The sequence below is a fragment of the Schistocerca serialis genome, chromosome 3 (assembly GCF_023864345.2).
Source record: "Schistocerca serialis cubense isolate TAMUIC-IGC-003099 chromosome 3, iqSchSeri2.2, whole genome shotgun sequence".
Taxonomy (NCBI): Eukaryota; Metazoa; Arthropoda; class Insecta; order Orthoptera; family Acrididae; genus Schistocerca; species Schistocerca serialis.
The window spans coordinates 465,462,931-465,486,249 of NC_064640.1; the positions used below are offsets into that span (position 1 = coordinate 465,462,931).

At 41.6% G+C, this 23,319-nt stretch overlaps 1 protein-coding gene across 1 annotated transcript; it reads left to right on the forward strand.

Annotated features, from left to right (window-relative positions):
- The first annotated feature begins 1,152 nt into the window (after positions 1–1,152).
- Positions 1,153–15,796, forward strand: LOC126471638 (uncharacterized). Its single transcript, XM_050099873.1, has 3 exons — positions 1,153–1,239; positions 9,680–9,773; positions 15,178–15,796. The coding sequence occupies exons 1-3, from the start codon at positions 1,197–1,199 to the stop codon at positions 15,542–15,544; spliced, it is 504 nt and encodes a 167-aa protein (XP_049955830.1). The 5' UTR covers positions 1,153–1,196; the 3' UTR covers positions 15,545–15,796.
- Positions 15,797–23,319: the final 7,523 nt, after the last annotated feature.

Sequence of the window (23,319 nt, forward strand, 5' to 3'; positions counted from 1 at the left end):
ATTTTATTTCTATTTTGGAAGAAACTTTCTATCTCTGTGATTCTTATAGTTTCTTGCTATTTCATATGAAATTAGGCAATTCAATGATGTAATATGGTACAAGATGTATGTTTGGTTTTGAAAATCTCCTTCAGTTTTAACACCATCCTCCATTTTACTACAGAAGTAAGTTGTTACTCTGTTAAAAGTTTTTTGGTTGCATTCCATTTGCACAGTTCACTGCTCTACAATACGATTTTAGTGTGGAAATGCATCCCCCGGTAAAGCAGTCTCAAAACTCTGCATAGCGTAAACCTTAGGGCTACAAATTACTGTGGCTTTATATCACATGAGTTGTTGTTAGTTTTGTGTCTTTTGTTCCCTTAGACTGCTAAATGGTAATATTGCTGACGAATGGTAAATAATATTCAGTATTTACATCAGGATTACCCGTTTCGTAAACTGACATACGGCCAGGAGAGTGGTCTGCTGACCACATGCCCTCCATGCCCTCATCTACATCTACATCCATACTCCGCAAGCCACCTGACGGTGTGTGGCGGAGTGACGCCTGTGGACTGAGGATTACACGGCGGTCAGTTGGCACCGTTGGGCCTTCATCACCTGTTCTGGTGGAGTTGTATTATTTTTTTAGTATTTAGTACATCTTTGGTTTCCTGAAGGCAATGCTGCTGGAGTAGATGGCCAAACTGTCAGTCGATCATTGCTTAAGCCATTCGAAAGGTTTTATAATCAGTATGCATCACAATGTCGCTACTCGCTACGAAGTGTTGAGAATTTACACCTAAGGTCATGAATGCAATACGTGTAAACGTAGATATGTGTTAAAGTAATTATTAATTGACTGAATGTGGGAAAAATGGGACCAACTGAAATGGAAAATTTATCTAGACACTCTGATTATTTTAGATTCAATATACTCAAAGGTAACTAAAACTTAAAATAAATTCAACTGAGTTCTTATGTACTTGATTATCTGTTCTGTGGAATTCACTTCGTGAGTCACGATCGCAGTAGCGGGGAGGTACGTGATAAACTTTGGAACGAGGAATACTGCCCACCACTACAGAGTTGTGACACATCGCCAGTGAGTCAGCTGCCGACCATTCAGCTGTGAGTGCAGAGAGTAAAGCTTATTCGGTTGTCAGTTGCCCTGCAGTGCGTACGTCATCGCAGCGAAGGAGTTCTCAGCTAAAATGAAAGTCTTCGATTGGTTCGTCGCCTTTCTTCTTGTCAACGGTAAGTCTCTTTACAACATTACAACTACAATTTTTTATTCCCGTCTGATAAGGCATGTTATAAAGTGTTTGAATTCTGATACGGGTACTTGTCATCAATCAATATATCTTTGGCTAAAGCTGAGATTCTTCAAGTAGCGAGGCTCGAACAGGTTTCCTTCCACATTAATATCTACAGTAGCTAATGATATAACACACTTAACTTTGACATCGATGGTATGTTAAATTGTGTAACTTATTCGTAGCTTGTAGAAATGATGAGGAATTTGAAGTCATTGCCAACCGAATCACCGGGGTGTGTCTCTCACTAGATTAATACTATAAGAAACGATAGTAACTTGTAACGAGGTACGAGAGTGCTTCAACTTGAACAACTGTTTACGTACGAACGGTCTCTTTGTGTACACTTGTCTTTCTGGCGACATAAATGAAATACATTTCAAGGTATCCTTTTGACCTGGTTACGTTGTGTGCCACTTGATGTGTCTTTTCTTCCATCCCTATTGGATTAAGGTACTGGTCATCATATTCAGTTGTTGATATGAAATGTGAGACAACAACGGTTCAGTAACGGTGTGTAATTATAGTCAAGTTTTCATTTCACTGTTGTCGTACATCGATATATTCACGAGGCACATAACTTTATCATTCTGCGATGCGATCATTATCTGGACAGTAAGTTCAGAATTCACTTCCCAATCTACAACGAAATAATTATATGGGGCACAAAGTCGTATTGGGCACGGCTGCGGAAAGGAATGTAGTGTTGACTTTTCAAAGAAACTATCCTAGTAGTTCTCTGTAACATTTTATGGATACCATGGGAACCAGAAAAAATGCATGAGTGGACGGGTATTTAATTTGAACTTCTCCTCAATACGTTTTCACTGCTGGTCGTTAGAATTCATCTTGTATGTAAGGATACGGTAGTTGCAGGACACGCATGCGAATCAATCAGGTTTTGCTGTAGAGGGAAATGGAAATACACAGCCTGACAAAAAAAAAAAAAAAAGTTAACCACACAGAAGAGGAGGACAAAGACAATTAAACTTAATGAGTTGAGAGGGAATTTTACTTCAGCGATTTCAAAACTGAGTCAAATTTAGAAAACTTGGCAATATGACGCCACATAGAGGTAAGATGCTGCACTGCCTTCTGCCGCCGAGCAGTGTGTCAGCAGTGCACAATTAGCAGCAACTGGCTTATTTAGTGTTCATATAAGTGTAGTAGTCAAGTGGAAAATTTGTTTCAGTGTTCTTAGCACACTTGTTTAGTCAAATCCGTCAAATCATTGTGTAGTTTAGTATTTAGCAGGGGCAGATATGCATTTTAATATCTGTGACGTGTAAAGTAGCGTAGTCGTCTCTCATTTGTTTATTTTTTTCAAATAGTCTTTCTACCTTACTGACAGTACAGTTATACTTATGCCGCCGAGCAGTGTGTCAGCGTGCGCAAGTAGCAGAATTACTGCATTTACTAGGCAGTCTTGTATTTTAATAACCGCTTAAATTTTGTGTTGAATTGTTAGTGCTCTCTTTAGATTAGTTGAGACGTTCTTTGCACAACAGTATTTAGCATGGATAGGGACTGCGACTGCTGTGTTCGAATGCGGGCTGAGTTGTCATTCCTTCGCTCCCAGCTTTAGGCAGTGTTGGCTTCGGTCACACAGCTTGAGGCTGTTGCCAATGGGCATCACTGTAGGGATCCGGACGGGGGTTTGTCGTTGACAGCCAGCTCGTCCCACGCATCCACCGATCGGACTATGGCTGTGGCTGCCCGGGATACTGCCTACATTGAGGCTGACCTCTCACCCGTGGTAGAGTTGGAGGTCGTCTCGAGGTGTGGCAGGGGGCGTAAGACATTCAGAGGGCTTAACGGAAGGCCTCTCCAGTTTGTCTGACGAAGCGGTTTCAGGCTCTTTTTCCGGCTGATACTGATCTTCAGCCAGACATGGCTGCTTGTCCTGTTCCAGAGGTTGCCCCTCAGTCTGCAAGATCCGGGCGGTCGTAGAGGGTGGGTTTACTGGTAGTTGGGAGCTCCAACGTCAAGCGCGTAATGGGGCCCCTTTGGGATATGGCTGCAAGGGATGGGAAGAAAACCAATGTGCACTCCGTGTGCATATCGGGGGGAGTCTTTCCAGATGTGGAAAGGGTCCTTCCGGATGCCATGAAGGGTACAGGGTGCACACATCTGCAGGTGGTCGCTCATGTCGGCACCAATGATGTGTGTCGCTATGGATCGGAGAAAATCCTCTCAGGCTTCCGGCGGCTATTTGATATGGTGAAGACTCCCAGTCTCGCTAGCGGGATGAAAGCAGAGCTCACCATCTGCAGCATTGCCGACGGGACTGACTGCGAACCTTTGGTACAGAGCCGAGTGGAGGGTCGGAATCAGAGGCTGAGACGATTCTGCGACCGTGCGGGCTGCAGATTCCTCGACTTGCGCCGTAGCGCGGTGGGGTTTCGGGTTCCGCTGGATAGGTCAGGAGTCCTCTACACACAACAGGCGGCTACAAGGGTAGCAGGGACTGTGTGGCGTGGACTGGGCGGTTTTTTAAATTATATGGCCTCGGGCAAGTACAGAAAGGGCAACAGCCTCAAAGGGTGCGGGGCAAAGTCAGGACATGCGGGGACCAAGCAGCAATCGGTATTGTAATTGTACACTGTCGAAGCTGCGTTGGTTAAGTACCGGAACCTCAAGCGCTGATAGAAAGCACCGAAGCTGAAATCGTTATTGGTACGGAAAGCGGGCTGAAGCCAGAGGTAAATTCTGCCGAAATTTTTACAAAGGCTCAGACGGTGTTTAGAAAGGATAGATTGCATGCAACCGGTGGTGGCGTGTTTGTCGCTGTTAGTAGTGGTTTATCCTGTAGTGAAATAGAAGTGGGTAGTTCCTGTGAATAATTGTTGGTGGAGGTTGTACTCAACAACCGAGCTAGGTTAATAATTGGCTCCTTTTACCGACCTCCCGACTCAGCAGCATTAGTGGCAGAAGAACTGAGAGAAAATTTGGAATACATTTCACATAATTTTCCTCAGCATGTTATAGTCGTAAGTGGCGATTTCAATTTACCAGATACAGACTGGGACATTCAGATGTTTAGGACGGGTGGTAGGGACAGAGCATCGAGTGACATTATACTGAGTGAACTATCCTAAAATTACCTCGAGCAATTAAACAGAGAACCGACTCGTGGAGAAAACATCTTGGACCTACTGATAACAAACAGACCCGAAATTTTCGACTCTGTAAGCGGAGAACAGGGAATCAGTGATCATAAGGCCGTTGCAGCATCCCTGAAAATGGAAGTAAATAGGAATAGAAAAAAGGGAGGAATGTTTATCTGTTTAGCAAGAGTAATAGCAGGCAGATTTCAGACTACCCAACAGATCATAACGAAAATTTCTGTTCCGACACTGACAATGTTGAGTGTTTATGGTAAACGTTCAGGGCAATCGTAAAATGCGTTTTAGACAAGTACGTGCCGTGTAAAACTGTGAGGGACGGAAAAAAACCCACCGTGGTTCAACAAAAAAATTAGGAAACTACTGCGAAAACAAAGAGAGCTTCACTGCAAATTTAAACGCAGCCAAAACCTCTCAGACAAACAGAAGCTAAAAGATGTCAATGTCAGCATAAGGAGGGCTATGCGTGAAGCGTTCAGTGAATTCGAGAGTAAAATTCTATGTATCGACTTGACAGAAAATCCTAGGAAGTTCTGGTGTTACGTTAAATCAGTAAGTGTCTCGAAACAGCATATCCAGACATTCTGGGATGATAATGGCATTGAAACAGAGGATGACACGAGTGAAGTTGAAATACTAAACACCTTTTTCCAAAGTTGTTTCACAGAGGAAGACCTCACTGCAGTTCCTTCTCTAAATCCTCGCACGAACGAAAAAATTGCTGACATCGAAAAAAATGTCCAAGGAATACAAAAGCAACTGAAATAACTCAACAGAGGAGAGTCCACTGGACCTGACGGGATACCAGTTTAGTTCTACATTGAGTACGCGAAAGAACTTTCTCCCCTCCTAACAGCCGTGTACCGCAAGTCTCTAGAGGAACGGAAGGTTCCAAATGATTGGAAAAGAGCACAGATGGTCCCAGTCTTCAAGACGGGTCGTCGAGCAGATGCGCAAAACTATAGACCTATATCACTGACGTCGATCTGTTGAAGAATTTTAGAACATGTTTTTTTCTCGCGTATCATGTCGTTTCTGAAATTCCAGAATCTACTCTGTAGGAATCAACATGGATTCCGGAAACAGCGATCGTGTGAGACCCAACTCGCGTTATTTGTTCATGAGACCCAGAAAATATTAGATACAGGCTCGCAGGTAGATGCCATTTTCCTTGACTTCCGGAAGGCGTTCGATACGGTTCCGCACTGTCGCCTGTTAAACAAAGTAAGAGCCTACGGAATATCAGACCAGCTGTGTGGCTGGATGGAAGAGTTTTTAGAAAACAGAACACAGCATGTTGTTCTCAATGGAGAGACGTCTACAGACGTTAAAGTATCCTCTGGGATGCCACAGGGGAGTTTTATGGGACCATTGCTTCTCACAATATATATATATGACCTAGAAGACAATGTCGGAAGTTCCATGCGGCTTTTCGCGAATGATGCTGTAGTATACAGAGAAGTTGCAGCATTAGAAAATTACAGCGAAATGCGGGAAGATCTGCAGCGGATAGGCACTTGGTGCAGGGAGTGGCAAATGACCCTTAACATAGACAAATGTAATGTATTGCGAATACATAGAAAGAAGGATTCTTTATTGTATGATTATATGATAGCGGAACAAACACTGGAAGCAGTTACTTCTGTAAAATATTTGGGAATATGCGTACGGAACGATTTGATGTGGAATGATCATATAAAATTAATTGTTGGTACTTCGGGTGCCAGGTTGAGATTCATTGGGAGAGTCCTTAAAAAATGTAGTCCATCAACAAAGGATTTGGCTTACAAAACACTCGTTCGACCTATACTTGAGTATTGCTAATCAGTGTGGGATCCGTAGCAGGTTGGGTTGACAGAGGAGATAGAGAAGATCCAAAGAAGAGCGGCGCGTTTCGTCACAGAATTATTTGGTAAGCGTGATAGGCTTACGGAGATGTTTAGCAAACTCAAGTTGCAGACTCTGCAAGAGAGGCGCTCTGCATCGCGGTGTAGCTTGCTGTCCAGGTTTCGAGAGCGTGCGTTTCTGGATGAGCTATCGAATATATTGCTTCCCTATTTATACCTCCTGAGGAGATCCAGAACATAAAATTAGAGAGATTCGAGCGCTCACGGAGGCTTTCCGGCAGTCGTTCTTCCCGCGAACCATACGCGACTGGAACAGGAAAGGGCGGTAACGACAGTGGGATGTAAAGTGCCCTCCGCCACACATCGATGTGTGGCTTGAGGAGTATAAATGTAGATGTAGATGTCTCTGGCCTGGATGCGTACACTTATTCGGCTGAGGCGAGTTCCATCATCTCCTGAAGCTAGATGGCCCTCAACTGTTGTAACTGGTACTTGATATCGTGGATATTGGCTCTGAGAAGGAGTTGACATCTGAGCTGGGTCCCCAAATGTTCCATCGCAGACTGATGTAAGGATCTTGTTGGCTGCTGGAGTACCTCCACATCTTGCAAACTGTTCATAGAGATAGGTGGCAAGTGTAGGTGAGTGTTCAAAAATGGCACTACGATACCGTCTCATGAGCGGTAACACGTTAGAAAGCAAGATGCACGTGTCGTACCGTTGCGGCGTCAGAGTTTGTTCAGTCACTTCCATTCTACCAGCCGTGACATAAAGCTGTACCTGATGGTTCCCCAACACCATGACGCCAGGAATAACACCTCTGTACCTCCCAAAAACACTGAAAGAATTGGGTCACCGTTATATTCAAGATCGACATCCGGGGTAGAGCACAACATGATTCATCGCTGATTACAGCGAGATGCCATTCATCAGCTCTTCATGCTTCCCGGCTAAGGCACCACTTGAAAAGCAGCTGTATGTGTTGTGGTGTTTACAACAGCTCACGCATTAGACAGTAACTCCCGTGTCCAGTTGCAGCTAGTTTACGTGTAATGGTACGGTATGCAACAGAATGATGCAGGGAGTACATTACTTGCTCTCGGATGGTAGGCACAGATGTGAAGGGGATCAATGTGCTTGACGTGCAGCACGGGGTTCTTTTATTGTACTGGTAAGATGTCGTCAACCAGAAACATGACAAGTATGCATGCCATTCCGTTGCCATGGAGCCCAACATTTAGCCACTGCCACATCCGAAAATCCCACAAATATGGATGTTGCACGATTCGACCACTCGGCCAAATGAGGGCTCAACATGTGACCACATCTAAACTCGGTCAGGTGCTGATAATGCCGCATCAGTGGCTACGCGGCACCTCCGTATCCTTCACAATGATCACTCAACGTCTGAGGCTGTTAATGCCCTTGTGTACTCTACCTAAACAGGTGCTACACATGTTTACATGGTGAAATCTTGACTAAATTACGATCATTCTTACCAGTAATAGTCTCCATAAGAAGGGAACTCCTTTAGATCTGACAATAATTTTCACTATTGCCGGTAATCCTGTTGGCTGTCACTATACTTCAGTCAGAACTTGTCCTCTTTTTCCACTCAATCGTCTACTATTTCTACGGGGAGGCTGAGTATACTATCGCAGATTTTCAATATGCTAATGCTACTTACGTACAATTGCTCTGACGACTCATCCTGTATTCATTTACTTTCTGATCAAAACTATACGGGCAAGCCCATGTAATACGGAACTGATCAGTAGTTATCACGAAAGGACACATGAGTATTGTGTTTTCAGTACAGAAGCAGTAACAGTAGAATAAGTCGTTCCGGATAGCTTAGTGACTTTGAAACTGGACTAGACATGGGATATTAGCTGAGTAACAAATCCATCAGTAACATTTCAACAGCTCTAAAGCTCCCCAAGTCTACTGCTGATGCTGTGACTTTGAGGTGGAAACACGAAGAAACAATCGCAGCTAAATCAAGCTTAGATAGATCGTATATGTCGATGTATAGCTACCGTCGAGAATTGTGGTTAGTGGTTGTGAGGAATCGCATGAAATCAGCGGAACGAATAGTTCTTGAGTTCGAAAGTGCTGTCAGCAGTTGGTTTAGCGCAATGATTTTGCGCAGAGAGTTAAAAATTATGGTATGCAGTGGTCGAGGAACCTCTCACAAGGCACACATTTCTGTATGAAGATGGTATCCGTTCTTTCGGACATGTCGGAAAGAACAGATACCATCGGTGACCATGCTGCTCTCTTAGAATGAAATGATGAATAGAATAAGACCATAAGCTGTGACAGGCGTTGATATACATCAACGGGGACAGTTGAAAATGTGTGCCTCGACCGGAACTCGAATCCGGAATCTCCTGCTTACATGGCATACGCTCTATCCAACTGAGCCACCGAGGACACAGACGATAGAGCGACTGCAGGGATTTATCCCTTTCACGCTCCCCGTGAGACCCACATTCCCAACATAATGTCCACACACTTCACTCGTAGTGGCCCTTCCCATTACACTCATTACTAACGGCAGACAATCTTACCGAGTTTGAAATACGTGTAGAAACTTTGGGGATATTATGCTCACATTAACACGATTGATAAGTATAAAATTACGACGAGAAATGTTTGCTTTACTAACTAGATATAAAAACGTGCCGAAGGAGCAGTACTACCAATTTTACTTTGTTTGTACAATACAATGACCACTAGACCACTAGATCTGTTCAGTAGTAATGGTGGATGACAAAAAATATTACAAAGTCCTCCACCTGTTGCAATGGATCCATGGATCTTCGGACATGACAATGTCACATAATTTAAAAAGTTGCTTTCTACGATGCTTTCCTGAAGTTAACCTCATTGTCACTCGCTGTCGCATGCAATAAGGACTCTCAGTAACCCCATATAGAGAAATCGGCTAAAGTCGCAAAATACTAAACGTGACTGTTAACGATTGTATTGAGAAATGGTAGCAGATAGATAGAGGGCAGAGTGCGATATTGGAGAGAACAGTACCTTTAGTTTATGTTCGCAGCAGTTTTCTCCACAGTGGATGTTCAAGGTAAAGAATTCAACCACATATCGACTGACGCTATGCCATCTTCCGTAAATGTTCCTGTCAGTACGTTTTTTTCAGATTCTTAAATTGATGCCCACTGTTCTTTTTTGCATGGAGTTATAGGTGACTTCTTTGGCATTAAATGACTTTCCACTTAACTAACACAACTGCTTTTCACTAGGTAAGTATAACATCGGAGAAATATCAGGTAAAACCAAATTACTTTTTACAAATGTAGCTCTATTAATGTGCGGTATTATTAACGTACCATGACAGTGCTATAAATGGCTGAAGAGCATTCTTTTGTTTCGTTTCCAGCACTCCAAGGTGCAGTACAGTTCCCTATCATTGACGATACTGCTCCATATTTTGATGACTTCCCAGGTGGCGAGTCCACAGATGCAGTTCCGTTGTGAGTATTCTCATGGCAGCATTCATCGCTGGCGCAGTTCTGATTACGTTCGAGCAAGCCGTGTATTCAAAGTGCCGTCATTTGTTCTATTAGAGAATTCAGCCATAGGCACAGGCGATGTACTGGGCTATTCTTTTGAGTTCATAGATGGTATGATTCACTTTCAGCAGCACATGTTAACGAAAACACATTTGTCTGTTTTAGCGATTTGGTAGAATTCGTGCAAGTAGTAGCAAGTAAACGAGTTTGTCCAACGGTTAAGGACAATATTCGATGTCATATAACTCTTTAACCATGTACACCAATTATAGAATGAATTAGGTACACATCTGTAGTATCGTATCGCACAACATTTTGCCCTGAGCAAAAAATCGCAGTGTCGATCTACATATACATGGTGTCCTAGAAACGTTGCGACAAATTTCGAATGGTGGTAGAGAGTAACTTGATGAAAAAATTGATGATGGGCACTCGTGTCAGGAAAGTCATTCAACGACGCTACAGAGCGTCGAAGTTAAAGGTGCCGGCGCCTGCCACAAGACCAGCTGTCACCAGCAAACGTGACTTTGTACGCTGACGGACCATAGTCGGTATGTCTCGCAATTTAGTTTGCCATTCAGTTATCGCGGCTCATTGTCACTATGACCTGTGGAGAAGATGGAGCTAGCTGCTGCGAAGACAGGACTTATTTCCTGTGAATGTGATTGTCTTCTGTCTTGGTAGATGACAGTTTCGGACACTGATTACCATCTGAACTTTATTTTTCCACTGTATGCCGAAAAACATTTGAGATTTTAGAGGGTTCTAGGAGAAAACTGTACTACGGATGGAAACCTGTGTCCAAAACCGTTATCTGCCAGAGCAAAAGAGCATTCCATCAGTAGGAGAGAAGGCCTTTCTACGCAGCAGCTAGCCATGCCTTGTACACTGGTCATCGTGACAGTCAAAGAACATTGCGAGATGTTCCGCCTACAGTCCGTCAGCGTACATGGCGTCTGCTGCCGAACGGGAGGCCTAGTAGCAGGCTCCGGTGCATGTAACTTCGATGCCCTGTAGCCCCGTTGGACGACGTTTCCGATCACGGGTTCCTGTCCTAGATTTGTTCCTCAAGACAGCCTCTGCTACCCGTCGAAGTCTGTCGCAATATTTCTGGAACATCATTACTCTGCAAACCCCTGTGAAGTGCGTGGCAGATGGTACGTCCCATTATATTAGTTATGAAGACTTCCTCTCATTCTATTCACGTATGGGAAGAATGATTACTTAAACGTTTCTTTACGTTGGGTAGTTAGTCTATTCTTTTCTTCACGACCAATATTGGAGCCATACATAGGAGCTTGTAATATATTTCTAAATGAATTACTTAAAGTTGGTTCTAGAAATTTTATAAATAGCTTTCCTCAGTTCTCTACAGGAAATAAATGAATTGGTGCTCTTCACAGATATCTAGAATACATTAGCATAGACTCATTAAGTCATATTCATGATAAACGTTATGATGTGGAACGTGTCAACTGAGCAAGTAGTAAAAAATTAATTTGATTACATGCTGGTCGTCTACAGGTATTTTACGCATAAATTACTAATTATTGACATTTTCTGTCTATGAAAGATCATATTTCCGTTGGTGTACCAACAAAGAGTTTTATAGAGCTATATTTCACCCTTACCAGTGCCGAAGTCACAGACTGTGCAGATCAGTTTTGTTCTTCTAGTGTTGTAGTTATGAATGTCCCTGTCACTCACAAATCTATGTGGACTGTTGATAAGTTACATAAGTAAATGAAAGTAGAATGAGCTTGTGGTTAATATTCGCAGCCGATTAAAGGGATGCCAGCCAAATGAGAACGTTACCTTCAACAGAATTGTAGAGTATGATATAAGGAGAGTCACAGTGCGATGTTTATTGACATTTGTGGAGTCACTTTTCGCACAGAGAGGCCTAACATATTTCAACACATCTTGGAAAATGTCTTGAATTAATTACGCATTCCATAGTAACGCAGTACATGTTACTAGCCCACGAACTCATATTGTTTTGTATGTGACCTTAATCACCCAACAGGAAACTTTACTTATCAGAGACATGTTGTAGCGCAATCTGAAACACTGCGTTGACGAACATCAGCTGTATTCGATTAAGGATGAAATCGAAAACTGCGATTAGGGTTCTGTATCTGCTGCAGAATATTTCTGAAAAAATAAAAAGTTTTACCAGGCCAGTCCTCGAGCAGGGACTGAAGATACCAGGGCAGCAGGACAAATGGAGATTTTGGCCGCTCGTGCAGGCGTTAGCCGAAGTAGCTAAGGCAAATGCTGGCGACGAGCGGGGAATACGGGTTGGAGTCCCGGTCTGGAGTAAATTTACATTTCTTCCGAAATATTCTACAACTGATGCGGAGAGACCTGACTCTTTCAGGACCATAATAATATTCCATATTACAGAGGAAAGAGTAGGATCACTTGTAATTTCACTAAATACCTTCTCTATCGTTTCTTTAATTTGTATTTGTTTTCTCTTCTGAGCTGTTTCCACGAGTTGCTCAAAAGAAACTTTTAAAAATTTCCGCTACGCAAGAACTTTCTTTTAAGAAAAATGATATTATGTGCCATGAGTTCTTTCCATGTCTCTTTTAACAATACCCCATAAAGATTTGAATTTATTGTCTCGTAAGTCAATATCAGACAGCAGGCACATGCTCCAGGATTTTACTACATCATTTCTTAAACTGTTACAGTGCTGTTTACAACATCAATCTCTTTTAGTAACATTATCAGTTCTTCCTATTTTTTCATGTGGAACATACTATGATACCTGTAGTACCTTAAGTCTCTTTAATGACTTCCCAATATTACATTTAATTATCTTTCCACGAAAACTACATTCAGAATTGGATACATATTTATTAATAAATATTTTATATTTAAATCTAGCATTAGGTTCATAGCAAACATCACTCCAGGTAATATTTTTATGCTTTCTTTAAAATATTCGCTTGTTCTTTCATAAATCATTCTGTTTCTTAATTGTATATGGAGCTATGTTGTGTAATGTGATTCACTGCACATAATGATCTGATAATACGCTTACCACTTAAATTCCACTTGTTGTATGAGTATATTATCTGTAAGGGTATTATTATCTTCAGCAAGTCGAGCAAAAAAATTTATGACTTATTTACAAGTAGCTGTAAGTACCACTAGATCACTTTCCTTGTCAAATTCCCTCGAGAAATGGACTTTAAAGTCACAAAAAAGTCAATAATACCGTCATTCTGTGCGACGAATATCACAATGAGGCATCAAAAACTTTTATCGATATTTCGCAGTTACGCAGACAAACACAGATATATCATTTCCCAACATTAATTCACAAGAACATATTTCGGTACACTGATCTATACGTAATTCATTTATTTCTAAATTTTTTAATTTATATTTCTGTTTTATGAATGTGACAGCTCTTCCTCTACCGATACTGTATCTACATAAGTGTGCAGCTAATTTATAACTACTTACATATAAATTTTCTATCCTTGTCATTTTATAGTTTTGAGACGAATTATAACAATTTCTTTCCAAGTAATAAGACCATCTATACACCGTAACAAATCACTTTCTCTATTTTTTATCCCCTTGTATTCTGATGATGCAGACTTATTTTACCTTTCACTCTATTTTTATAATATTAACTGACAGTTTCTATCGATTTAATTTAGGTTATAACTGTCTGTATTAACGCTGACGTTGATATAAGCGTGGTGTCTCACATCTTCCTACAGCAACTACTGAAACAGCACTCATATGTACTCGACATCCGTTTAAAGGAGCATCCGCAGCACCATGTTTACTCACGTAATAGTAGAAAAAACATGGGACTGATCATGGTTCCACAAAAGCCGTATTTCTGTGCTCGGCAACTGCTTAGATTTTGTCTCGGTCACCTCTATTATGAATTTTCCGCTTTTAACCAGGTTATTTTCAAGTTCCCCAACTATCGGTACTTGATCATCTTTGGTAAAATCCTTACACAATGGTGTAAGCTTTCTGTTACCTGGATGAGACGCAATAGATGTAATGAAATATGAATGTATATTGCTATTTTCATATGTTTCTTGTGTGTAAAATCAGGCCTAATATTAGGAAATAGGTGCAAGAAGAAAATGTACTTTCACACAATTTTAACTTGTTTGTGATGCAAATAACACTTACACGTACGTAATTACACTCATGTAATACTCATAACAACAACAAATGCTTAAAACTAGTTCCTAATATCTTATTTATTGAATTACTTACGACAGAGGAATTCACTACGAACTCGCGGGCCCAATATTGCCTCTGCTTTGGTGGCTTTCTTTTGGTAACATCTCGGTCAGGTGGATTTATTCAGACAGGGAAGTGGTAACTGGAATGTAGATCATCGTCCACTTTCCACTAAGTAGTGACTGCAATGCCTGGAAAGCAGTTAGATATACGGGGTGGTTGTAACGGAACTTTCACTGCTTGTGATGTCCCCTGGGACAAACAAGTGACTGTAGGACATTGAAACTTTGAGGAAACATTTATCAGTACACGCAAAACAGAAATATCGAATAAGCCATTGAGAACAACACATTTTAATTTTCACGTTAGATGGTAACATTTGTCAGTTGCTTACCCTGAAAACGTTTCAGGTTGCAAACGGTGCTCAGTGTGAAGACAATCTGCATCCACGACAGCCTGGAACCACACTGCAGATACCATTTCACAATTTTTCGCAGCACTTATCGAACGGTGGAACATATAATGTATAACTCTCATAACACAGCTCGTGCACTACTTGCATATATTGCACACTGCGCACTGCATTCTCAGTCATGGCAATAGGAACTTCTTCGACAGTTTGTTGCGCAATTGGCCGTCGACCTCTCCCAAGAACAATTCTGAAAACGCCACATAGTTCCAACTTCCGAATCATGTTCTTCAACCCCTGTGCGGAGAGAGGACCCCTCAGTATTGCTTCAATACTTCGACACTTGTGAAGAGCAGCAGCACTGTTACTGTTGTTTTGATAAAACAGCCTTACGAGCAAAGCCCTGGTCACCTTGTCCGGACTCATATTGACTGTCTGCAACTGTAACGCGCACTGATGCATGTGTTTCAAATTTACGCTGCCGCATCGGTAAAGACGCCAAACGGCAAGACATGGCACTAACACTACTAACAACGCAAATGCTGCAGAGCACAGTCTGAACATCATTCCTATAACGTTTGGTAACCACACAGTAAACGGTTCTGTTCACCCTGACCCAAGTAGTGGAAGTTTAATCATAACCCTATACATCTGTATACTATAAATAAGATGCATACTCACTGTCACACCGATAGCAAATATTAATATATTTATCTGCTTATGATTCAGAGACGTATCCACTTCAGATGAAACCACCTCAAGAAACACACTGGAACCGAAGCTCAGTGAACCTGTCGATGGGTCAGATGTTTTGCAAAAGAGTGACTGTTCCCTGCCACCACCAGGATGCAAGTCAACTGGTTCTACATTTGAAGAGGTTGAGTTTTTCCGGATTACTACTCAGAAACCTTCGAAGATTACCTCTCCGTCTGTTGAAACTGATGGTACAACGTATTCGCATGTACATACATACATAGTAATTGGTTCCTTTTTCCTAGGAACTGTTTTTGTGTATGTTGCTGCCATATCAATAACGTACTTGGTGTTTTATTTAAAGGATAGGTGTTATGGTGTACATATTGATAATGAACAGTAAATCCCAGCAGTCTCTCATCTTCTGCATATAATATATGGTACTGAGCACATATAAGCACATACGACTTTGTACTTAGGATTTATTGACAGAGTGTACACGGTTGGGAAAATGAGAGTGGCAGTTATCGATAGGAATAAATATTAATAAAAAAATTCTGATGATTAATTCCTGTTGACGATTCTGCAGTCCGTTGGGTTGCTCTAGAACTTCATAACAATTGCAGCAAACCACTGTTTCTTAGCTTTCATTTATTTGTTCTGTTTTCATAAGCACAAATACACTCATAATGTACGTATTTGATGATTTTAAATAAAAACTGAATGGAGAAAGAGAGAGAGAAAATGTGTTTTACTTTGTACCTTATTAATCTCAGTTTGCTGAAAAAGTATCATCTCTCCCACGGTGTTTTCCTTGATAATAACACATCCCATTTATCAATAATGTATTCGTTCTGCATATTTTATTTTGTTGAAAGATTTCTTGATGCCTTCAGCTCCCATTATGTTTATTTCATGTACGATTGTACAGTTTCGGCTTTAGGCCATTTTTAAAGTGTTTTATGGATGATTTTTAGTAATAAATTATGTCATGTGTGTCGCTGCTCCTGGAACCACAGGAGGAACCACATACATGACATAATTTACTACCAAAAAATCAGCTATAAAATACTTGAGAATGTCCTCAGGCCGAAATTGTATAATCGTGCGTGAAATAAAGAGAATGGAAACTGAAGGAATCAAGAAATCTTTCTAAAACTTCATCGCAGCTGCGGATTCTATCGCACTGAAGATGATTTTATTTTTATTGCACTGGGCACATGTATGAATGTAAAATATTTCAGAACATGTCAAATATTAACAAAATATAATGATAAATTAAACAGTAAACTATGAAATGTAAATTTTAGTTAAATAGTTGTTGATAATAAACAACACCACGACAATATTCTACTTTATACATATAAGCAAGGAAAGGTAGGATTTCAGCCTTTGTCGATCAGTGTGAACCGTTCACTCATACACCTGCACTGATTTATTAGCAGTAATCTTCAAACGTAAGTTAATGAGAGCAACAATAGAAAAATTGTGCCAGTCTTACGATAGTAGAAATAGAGATAGTTAGTAGGGAAACACAATTTACAGGGATAATAGTGGCAGAATACAGGAGCATATGAGAAAACTATTGCTGGTGTTACCTCTAGAACATTCTGTAGTGTTCTATACATCAAACGTGGTACTCACACAACTGTGTGACTGTGAATGCATTCACTAATATCCTTTGAAATTATCTTCGCCGGCCGGAGTGGCCGAGCAGTTCTAGGCGCTACAGTCTGGAACCGAGCTACCGCTACGGTCGCAGGTTCGAATCCTGTCTCGGGCATGGATGTGTGTGATGTCTTTAGGTTAGTTAGGTTAAAGTAGTCCTAAGTTCTAGGGGACTGATGACCTCAGAAGTTAAGTCCCATAGTAATAAAAAAAAATTTATCTTGTCTCAAAACATGACGAAAGCCCTGTGTATAATACAAGGACCAAAAGCAGCCTCTGTAATTACTTCTAAGGTATGACATTAGCACGGAAAGAAGTCAGATACGGCTGTATATAATACGTGTATACTGTGAGGTTATAGTTTTATTGAATCATTTGTCACGATCGTCGGCGATCGAATAGGGCACAGAAGTTTATTTGTGTACCCTCAGTTTTGAGTCTACAGTCAGTAATTGAACTGAGCTTAATGGCAAACAGCGTTTGCAGCAATCATTTTTCAGCACTAACACGTCCCACCAGCGACTGTCCCACAGCTTCAGCCATTTAAGTGTGGTCGCTTTGTGGGACTGCAACAAGCCGGATAGATGTATCGACCGTCTGTTGCACATGTCTGTCACAGTCTATCAGTGGTGTGTTGCTACTTTCAACAGTGGGATCTGAACTATCTGGACGTCTGCGTTGTACAGACGCACTTTTAAATCCACGCCTTGTACGAGCGAGAGCGGTGGTGGCCAACCCAACACTCTCCAGGTACGACATCTGTGCACATGTCGCACCTGCTGTGTCACCAGGGATCATTAGGGACCGTCTGCTAGCAGCGGGACAAAGAACATACACGAATCTGGCTAGGCTACCACAGACACAACAACACCGCCGATCATGGGTACTCTGGTGTCGTGAGAGTGTTGACGAGAGTAGGATCTGTACGTATACGTGTAAAGGACGTTGAGCTACCTTTTCCAAAGTGCGTTCGCCGATGACACATGGGTCCCACCCCACGATTAATGGTGTGAGGGGCGGGGGAGGATCATTTACTGTTCATATTCACATTTGTTGTTTCTATAGGATAAAGTAACCAGAACCCGCTATACTACACGGGTTTTTATTCCCGTGCTACTACCATTTCTTCGACAGGAAAGTAATGTACTTTTTCAGTAGGATAATGAATATGCGAATGCGGCTGTTGAGACTTACATGCTCTTCGTCGTGTACGACAACTACTATGGTCATCCAGATCAGCAGATAACTCTCCAATTGAACATAAGTGGACATGATTAAGCGGGAACTTACTCGTTCTCCAGGGACTGCAAGAACCACTGCCGAAATACGACAAAAGGCGCAATACATTTGTGGACAATTTATCGCTGGGTACCATTCTGAATCTTTATGATCTTTAGCATGTGAGAATAGACGCTTGCATTTTTGCTAGATGGGGTTACGCTGAGACTGTTTTGGCACGCTTTACTGTGTTATGTGAGTTTCATTTCGTCGTAATTTGCTATCATATATTCCAACAATAATGAACTACCTGACACTTCACTTGAAAAAGAAAATGACTTAGTCCATGAGACAGTTGCATATTTTCCTCTAGTGTATAACAGCGTTTCAGGGTGAATCAAAGAATTTTCTGTTAGGAAATTCCTTCTACACCACTGTAGAATATCTTTACGAATATTCTTTACATTAATGTGTTAGGTTAAGAAACAGCCGCCAATTTTCGAAGCTGGTATTATAAATAATGGTGAAAGAGAAAAAGTTTCCAATTTGTCACCAAAGCCGGCCGGAGTGGCCGAGCGGTTCTAGGCGCTACAGTCTGGAACCGCGCGATCGCTACGGTCGCAGGTTCGAATCCTGCCTCGGGCGTGGATGTGTGTGATGTCCTTAGGTTAGTTAGGTTTAAGTAGTTCTAAGTTCTAGGTGACTGATGACCTCAGAAGTTGAGTCCCATAGTGCTCAGAGCCATTTGAACCATTTGTCACCAAATGGCTCTGACCACTATGGGACTTAACTTCTAAAGTTATCAGTCCCCTAGAACTTATAACTATGTGAACCTAACTAACCTAAGGACATCACTCACATCCATGCCCGAGGCAGGATTCGAACCTGCGACCATAGCGGTCGCGCGGTTCCAGACTGTAGCGCCTAGAACCGCTCGGCCACTCTGGCCGACTATTTGTTACCACTTGCTCAAACACAGCCTGGGCGCCTCAAAGATTGACTTCTTGTCTTCGTAGCATTCGACCAGCCTGCTGAAGGAGCTGCTTCTATCACCATAGTGATTGAATTTTGTTTGATTATCGAAGTTCCTCAGGCATTCGTGATAAAATGTTCCATTTCTGTTACTCCTATACAGACACTATCCCGCTCACTGTATGTGTTAGAGCAGTACCGAAACAACATTAAATGATAAATTAACCACGAGTTAATTTGGTTAAAAAGACTTTAAGTCACGCATAAGGCTTCATTTCTCATACTATCTGCAACTATATTACTCGGTTACTCTCACTGTCTGAGACATCTCTTGGGGAATGTAATTTCACACCCATTTAACAGATATGACAGTACTGAGAGGACTACAGAGCGTAGAAAAGGTGAATCAAGGAGGAAGCAGTTAATCAATTGAACATTTATTAAATAAGAACAACCTCTCGAAATCCGACATATTCAATACGTCACGAACAACCACGACTTTAGTAAGTTAGTATGTAATTAATTACATGATCAGCAAGGACTGTGGAATTTGGTGGTTTGGACGTTAATGAAAGAAATCGTGCCGGATGTGTTTATCGTGCATATAGGAATGAGTAGTACTGAATGTAGTTATTATCACGTAGTTAAAGAAGGATGCTACGAAAAGTCAAGGGAAGGACAGAGTCACTCAGCGAAGAAAGGCACTTTCATTCCAATAAATTCGACGTACTGAGAATTATAAGCATGCAACAGTGTTTGTTAGACTTAATGAGTTGCACGGCCTCTGATAGAAAGGATCTTTTACTGTAAAGTCAAAGTACGAAAGCACATGGTGGACAGTGCCACACACAGGATGGGCTCGAACTACAGGTCATATCGTATACAAACTGGAAACCAACAGGACCGTTCTTGAATATAAAGACGAAAGATGGCCGAAGGTGATTACATGAAAGAGTAGTAAGTGGGCTTTGGGACTGCAAGGGGATAGTACAGTAAACTATTACACATAATGCACAAAAAATCTGCTACATTGAAAAAACTTCATTCACGTTGCATGTCGTGACAAATTAATACTCAATGAAAACACTAGCATTGAAAAGTCATATCCAAACATGAAATACTAAGCTTTGCAACAACTGACATAGCACATGGTTAGTAATGGAATAAGGAAAAGACATATCTGCAAGATTTCACCTAATACACGAATTTAATTTGATTGAATACACGTACCTTACGCCATAAGCATTAATTATTGGTTACTTCATGAAAACGCTGTTCAGTCACATCTGTTGACATGCAAACCCACACAAACCAACCCGAATTAGGAAGGTCGTATGCCAGAGGAAAAAGCATACTCACGCTACGATGATGGGCACAAGAATAACTAAAAAAACGAGCCTCAAGGTATCCGTTGAAGAGGGAGCCTTGTTTGTTTGTATGGGGGAGGACGATGTCATTCTGTTAGCCGATAGAAGCGACACAGAAAAGCGTGAAGACTCTATGTTTGCTGCACACTGTGTTAGAGGACGTGTATGGAACAGAAACGTTTAGGTTAGTATTGCTACTCTCCAAACTGCTTTTATATATCTCGCTACATTTGAGAAACACTCACTTGTGCATCCATATTGTACAAACCGACATCCCGGGTATGGTAAGGGACAAGGAAAGGGTTTATTGATCTCAAATGAGATGAAAACAGAACCGCTCTCTTCTGTTCCTTTCCCAAGTATCCATACAGCCTCAGAAGCACAAAAAACTTTCGACATTAGTAGTGCATGAAGTGTTAAGTTATTCAAGGAGGCAAAAGTAATACCACTTTCATTACACTTCTGCTTGGGAAAAATTTACACCGGAACAGTTTCTTTTTAAGTTTACCGTACAGAATTGAGAACAAGGAAATTTTTCTTCTGACAAAATTAAGAAAGAACACCACTGATATATTTCCAATATCTTGAATAGATTATATAGAGAAGACTAATCTTCACCCAGTTGGTCTGCATGTTTATTGTGTAAAGAAAACTATATTAAAAGTAAGATTATTGTTTGGGTAATTGCGTCAGGAATAAAACATTAAATGCAAAGTTACAGTTGTGTCAAATCTTTAAAGAACAAACTATTAAAAGTTTTATAAAATTACAAATTGGGTGATCATATAATGAATATATTTAACATAAAGTTTAGAATTAAACTGACATTATAAGAAGCAAAACACTAATAACAAAAATATACAACGAGTAACTGATCATTGCTAATCACACTGACAAAAACATTAAAACAAGTATTAAAACATAGGAGACAATACTAATACTATCAACCAAAATGGTTATCTGAGATTGTCTGTAGCGTGTCGACAAATATTAATAATGTGTTAGTGGAAACTCACATAAATTCCAAAGTACGAGCATAGGTTGACAAGTCATAGCCGATCATTACGAATTATAAACGGAGAGACATACTCAAATTCAGAAAAAAAACAGAACACCTTCAACCACTCGAGATACATCGCTCATTTTCACAGGACATGTACATTAGTACGTTCGGCAAAAATGATTAGCATTTAAACCATGTCGGCCTATGGGTTCAAGGTCAACATCGATACCACGGCGCAACACCACCTACCAGTGAAATATGTCTGCGGCTCTCGTTGTCGCTATAATCTGAAGGTAATGAATCGGTGCGACTTGAGCAGACGTGCAGGATGTCTCGCAGAGGTATGCACGAACCGTACCGTAAAATCAGTGAATTTGAAAGAGGACGCATTATTGGCGTGAGAGAATGTAATGCATCCATTCGGGAAATGACTACTCGTGTGGGACGAAGTGTTTCGGCAATGCAATGGGTGTCTGAAGAATGTTTCACGAAAGGCAGAACACGACGAGATGGATCTGGCTGCACAACCAAGACGTGCGTCCTCAGCTGTGTCGCAACAGTGGAACATTGTAACACATCGAACGCTACCAGAGGTGACAGTCTGTCGGCGTCTTCCACTCCTCCGCCTACCTTTGACGAATTTGCATAAACACGCTAAGCGGTAACGATGTATGGAACGACGTCACTGGGAACAGGAATGACATCAGATGGTGTTTTCGGCGAATCCGGATTCAGTTTCTTTGAAAGTGATAGCCGCATTTTGGTTCGGTACAGACAGGTGGAGCGAAATCACATTCACTGCATTCGCACAAGACACAGAACATCAACTTCAGCCCTTATGGTATGGGGTGCTGTTGGGTATAATCACAAATCAAAGTTGATGCCTGTTGAGGGCATTGTGGCCAGTGTGCCCTACGTGAATGCCATCCTGTGACCTGTAGCCATACCCTTTCCTCGCAATATAGCAGACGCCATTTTTCAACAAGACAATGCATGACCGCGTGTTGCTGCACGAACCAATACCTTCTTGGTGTCACAGTATGTCAGCCTCTTGCTTGTAGCCTATCGAAAATGAGTGGAATATGGTGGAACGATAGGTACAGTTCTGTGATCCAATGCCAGTCACCACAGATGAACTTTGGAATCAGGTGAATGCAGCATCGATGGCTATACCACAGGACGCCATTTCCGCCTTTTACGCGTCGATGCCATCACGCAAGGAACAAGTTATCAGGGACCATGGAGGACCCTGTGCCTACTAGGCAACAGGACACATGCTGAACCGAGGTGACTGAAATGCTAATAATATTTGCAGAACATGCTACTATATTCATCCTCTGAATATCAACGTCCTGTCTCTAGTCCTTGAAAATGTTTTGTTTTTTCTTTACCTGAGAGTAGGATTACAAACACATTGATTATACACTATGTGATAAACAGTATCCGGACATCTGGCTGAAAATGACTTACAAGTCCGCGGCGCCCTCCATCGGTAATGCTGGAATTCAATATGGTGTTGGCCCACCATTAGGCTTGATGACAGCTTCCACTCTCTCAGGCAAACGTTCTCAAGCAGGTGCTGGGAGGTTTCTTGGTGAATGGCAGCTAATTCTTCATGGAGTGCTGCACTGAGGAGAGGTATCGATGTCGGTCGGTGAGGCGTGGCACGAAGTCGGCGTTCCAAAACACCCCAAAGGTGTTCTGTAGGATTCAGGTCAGGACTCTGTGCAGGCCAGTCCATTACAGGGATGTTATTGTTGTGTATCCACTCCGCCACAGGCCACACATTACGTACAAATGCTCGATCGCCATCCCCGAATTGCTCTTCAACAGTGGAAGCAAGAAGGTGATTAAAACATTAATGTAGATCGGTGCTGTGATAGTGCCACACAAAACAACGAGGGGTGAAAGCCCCCTCCACGAAAAACATCACCACACCTTCACACCACC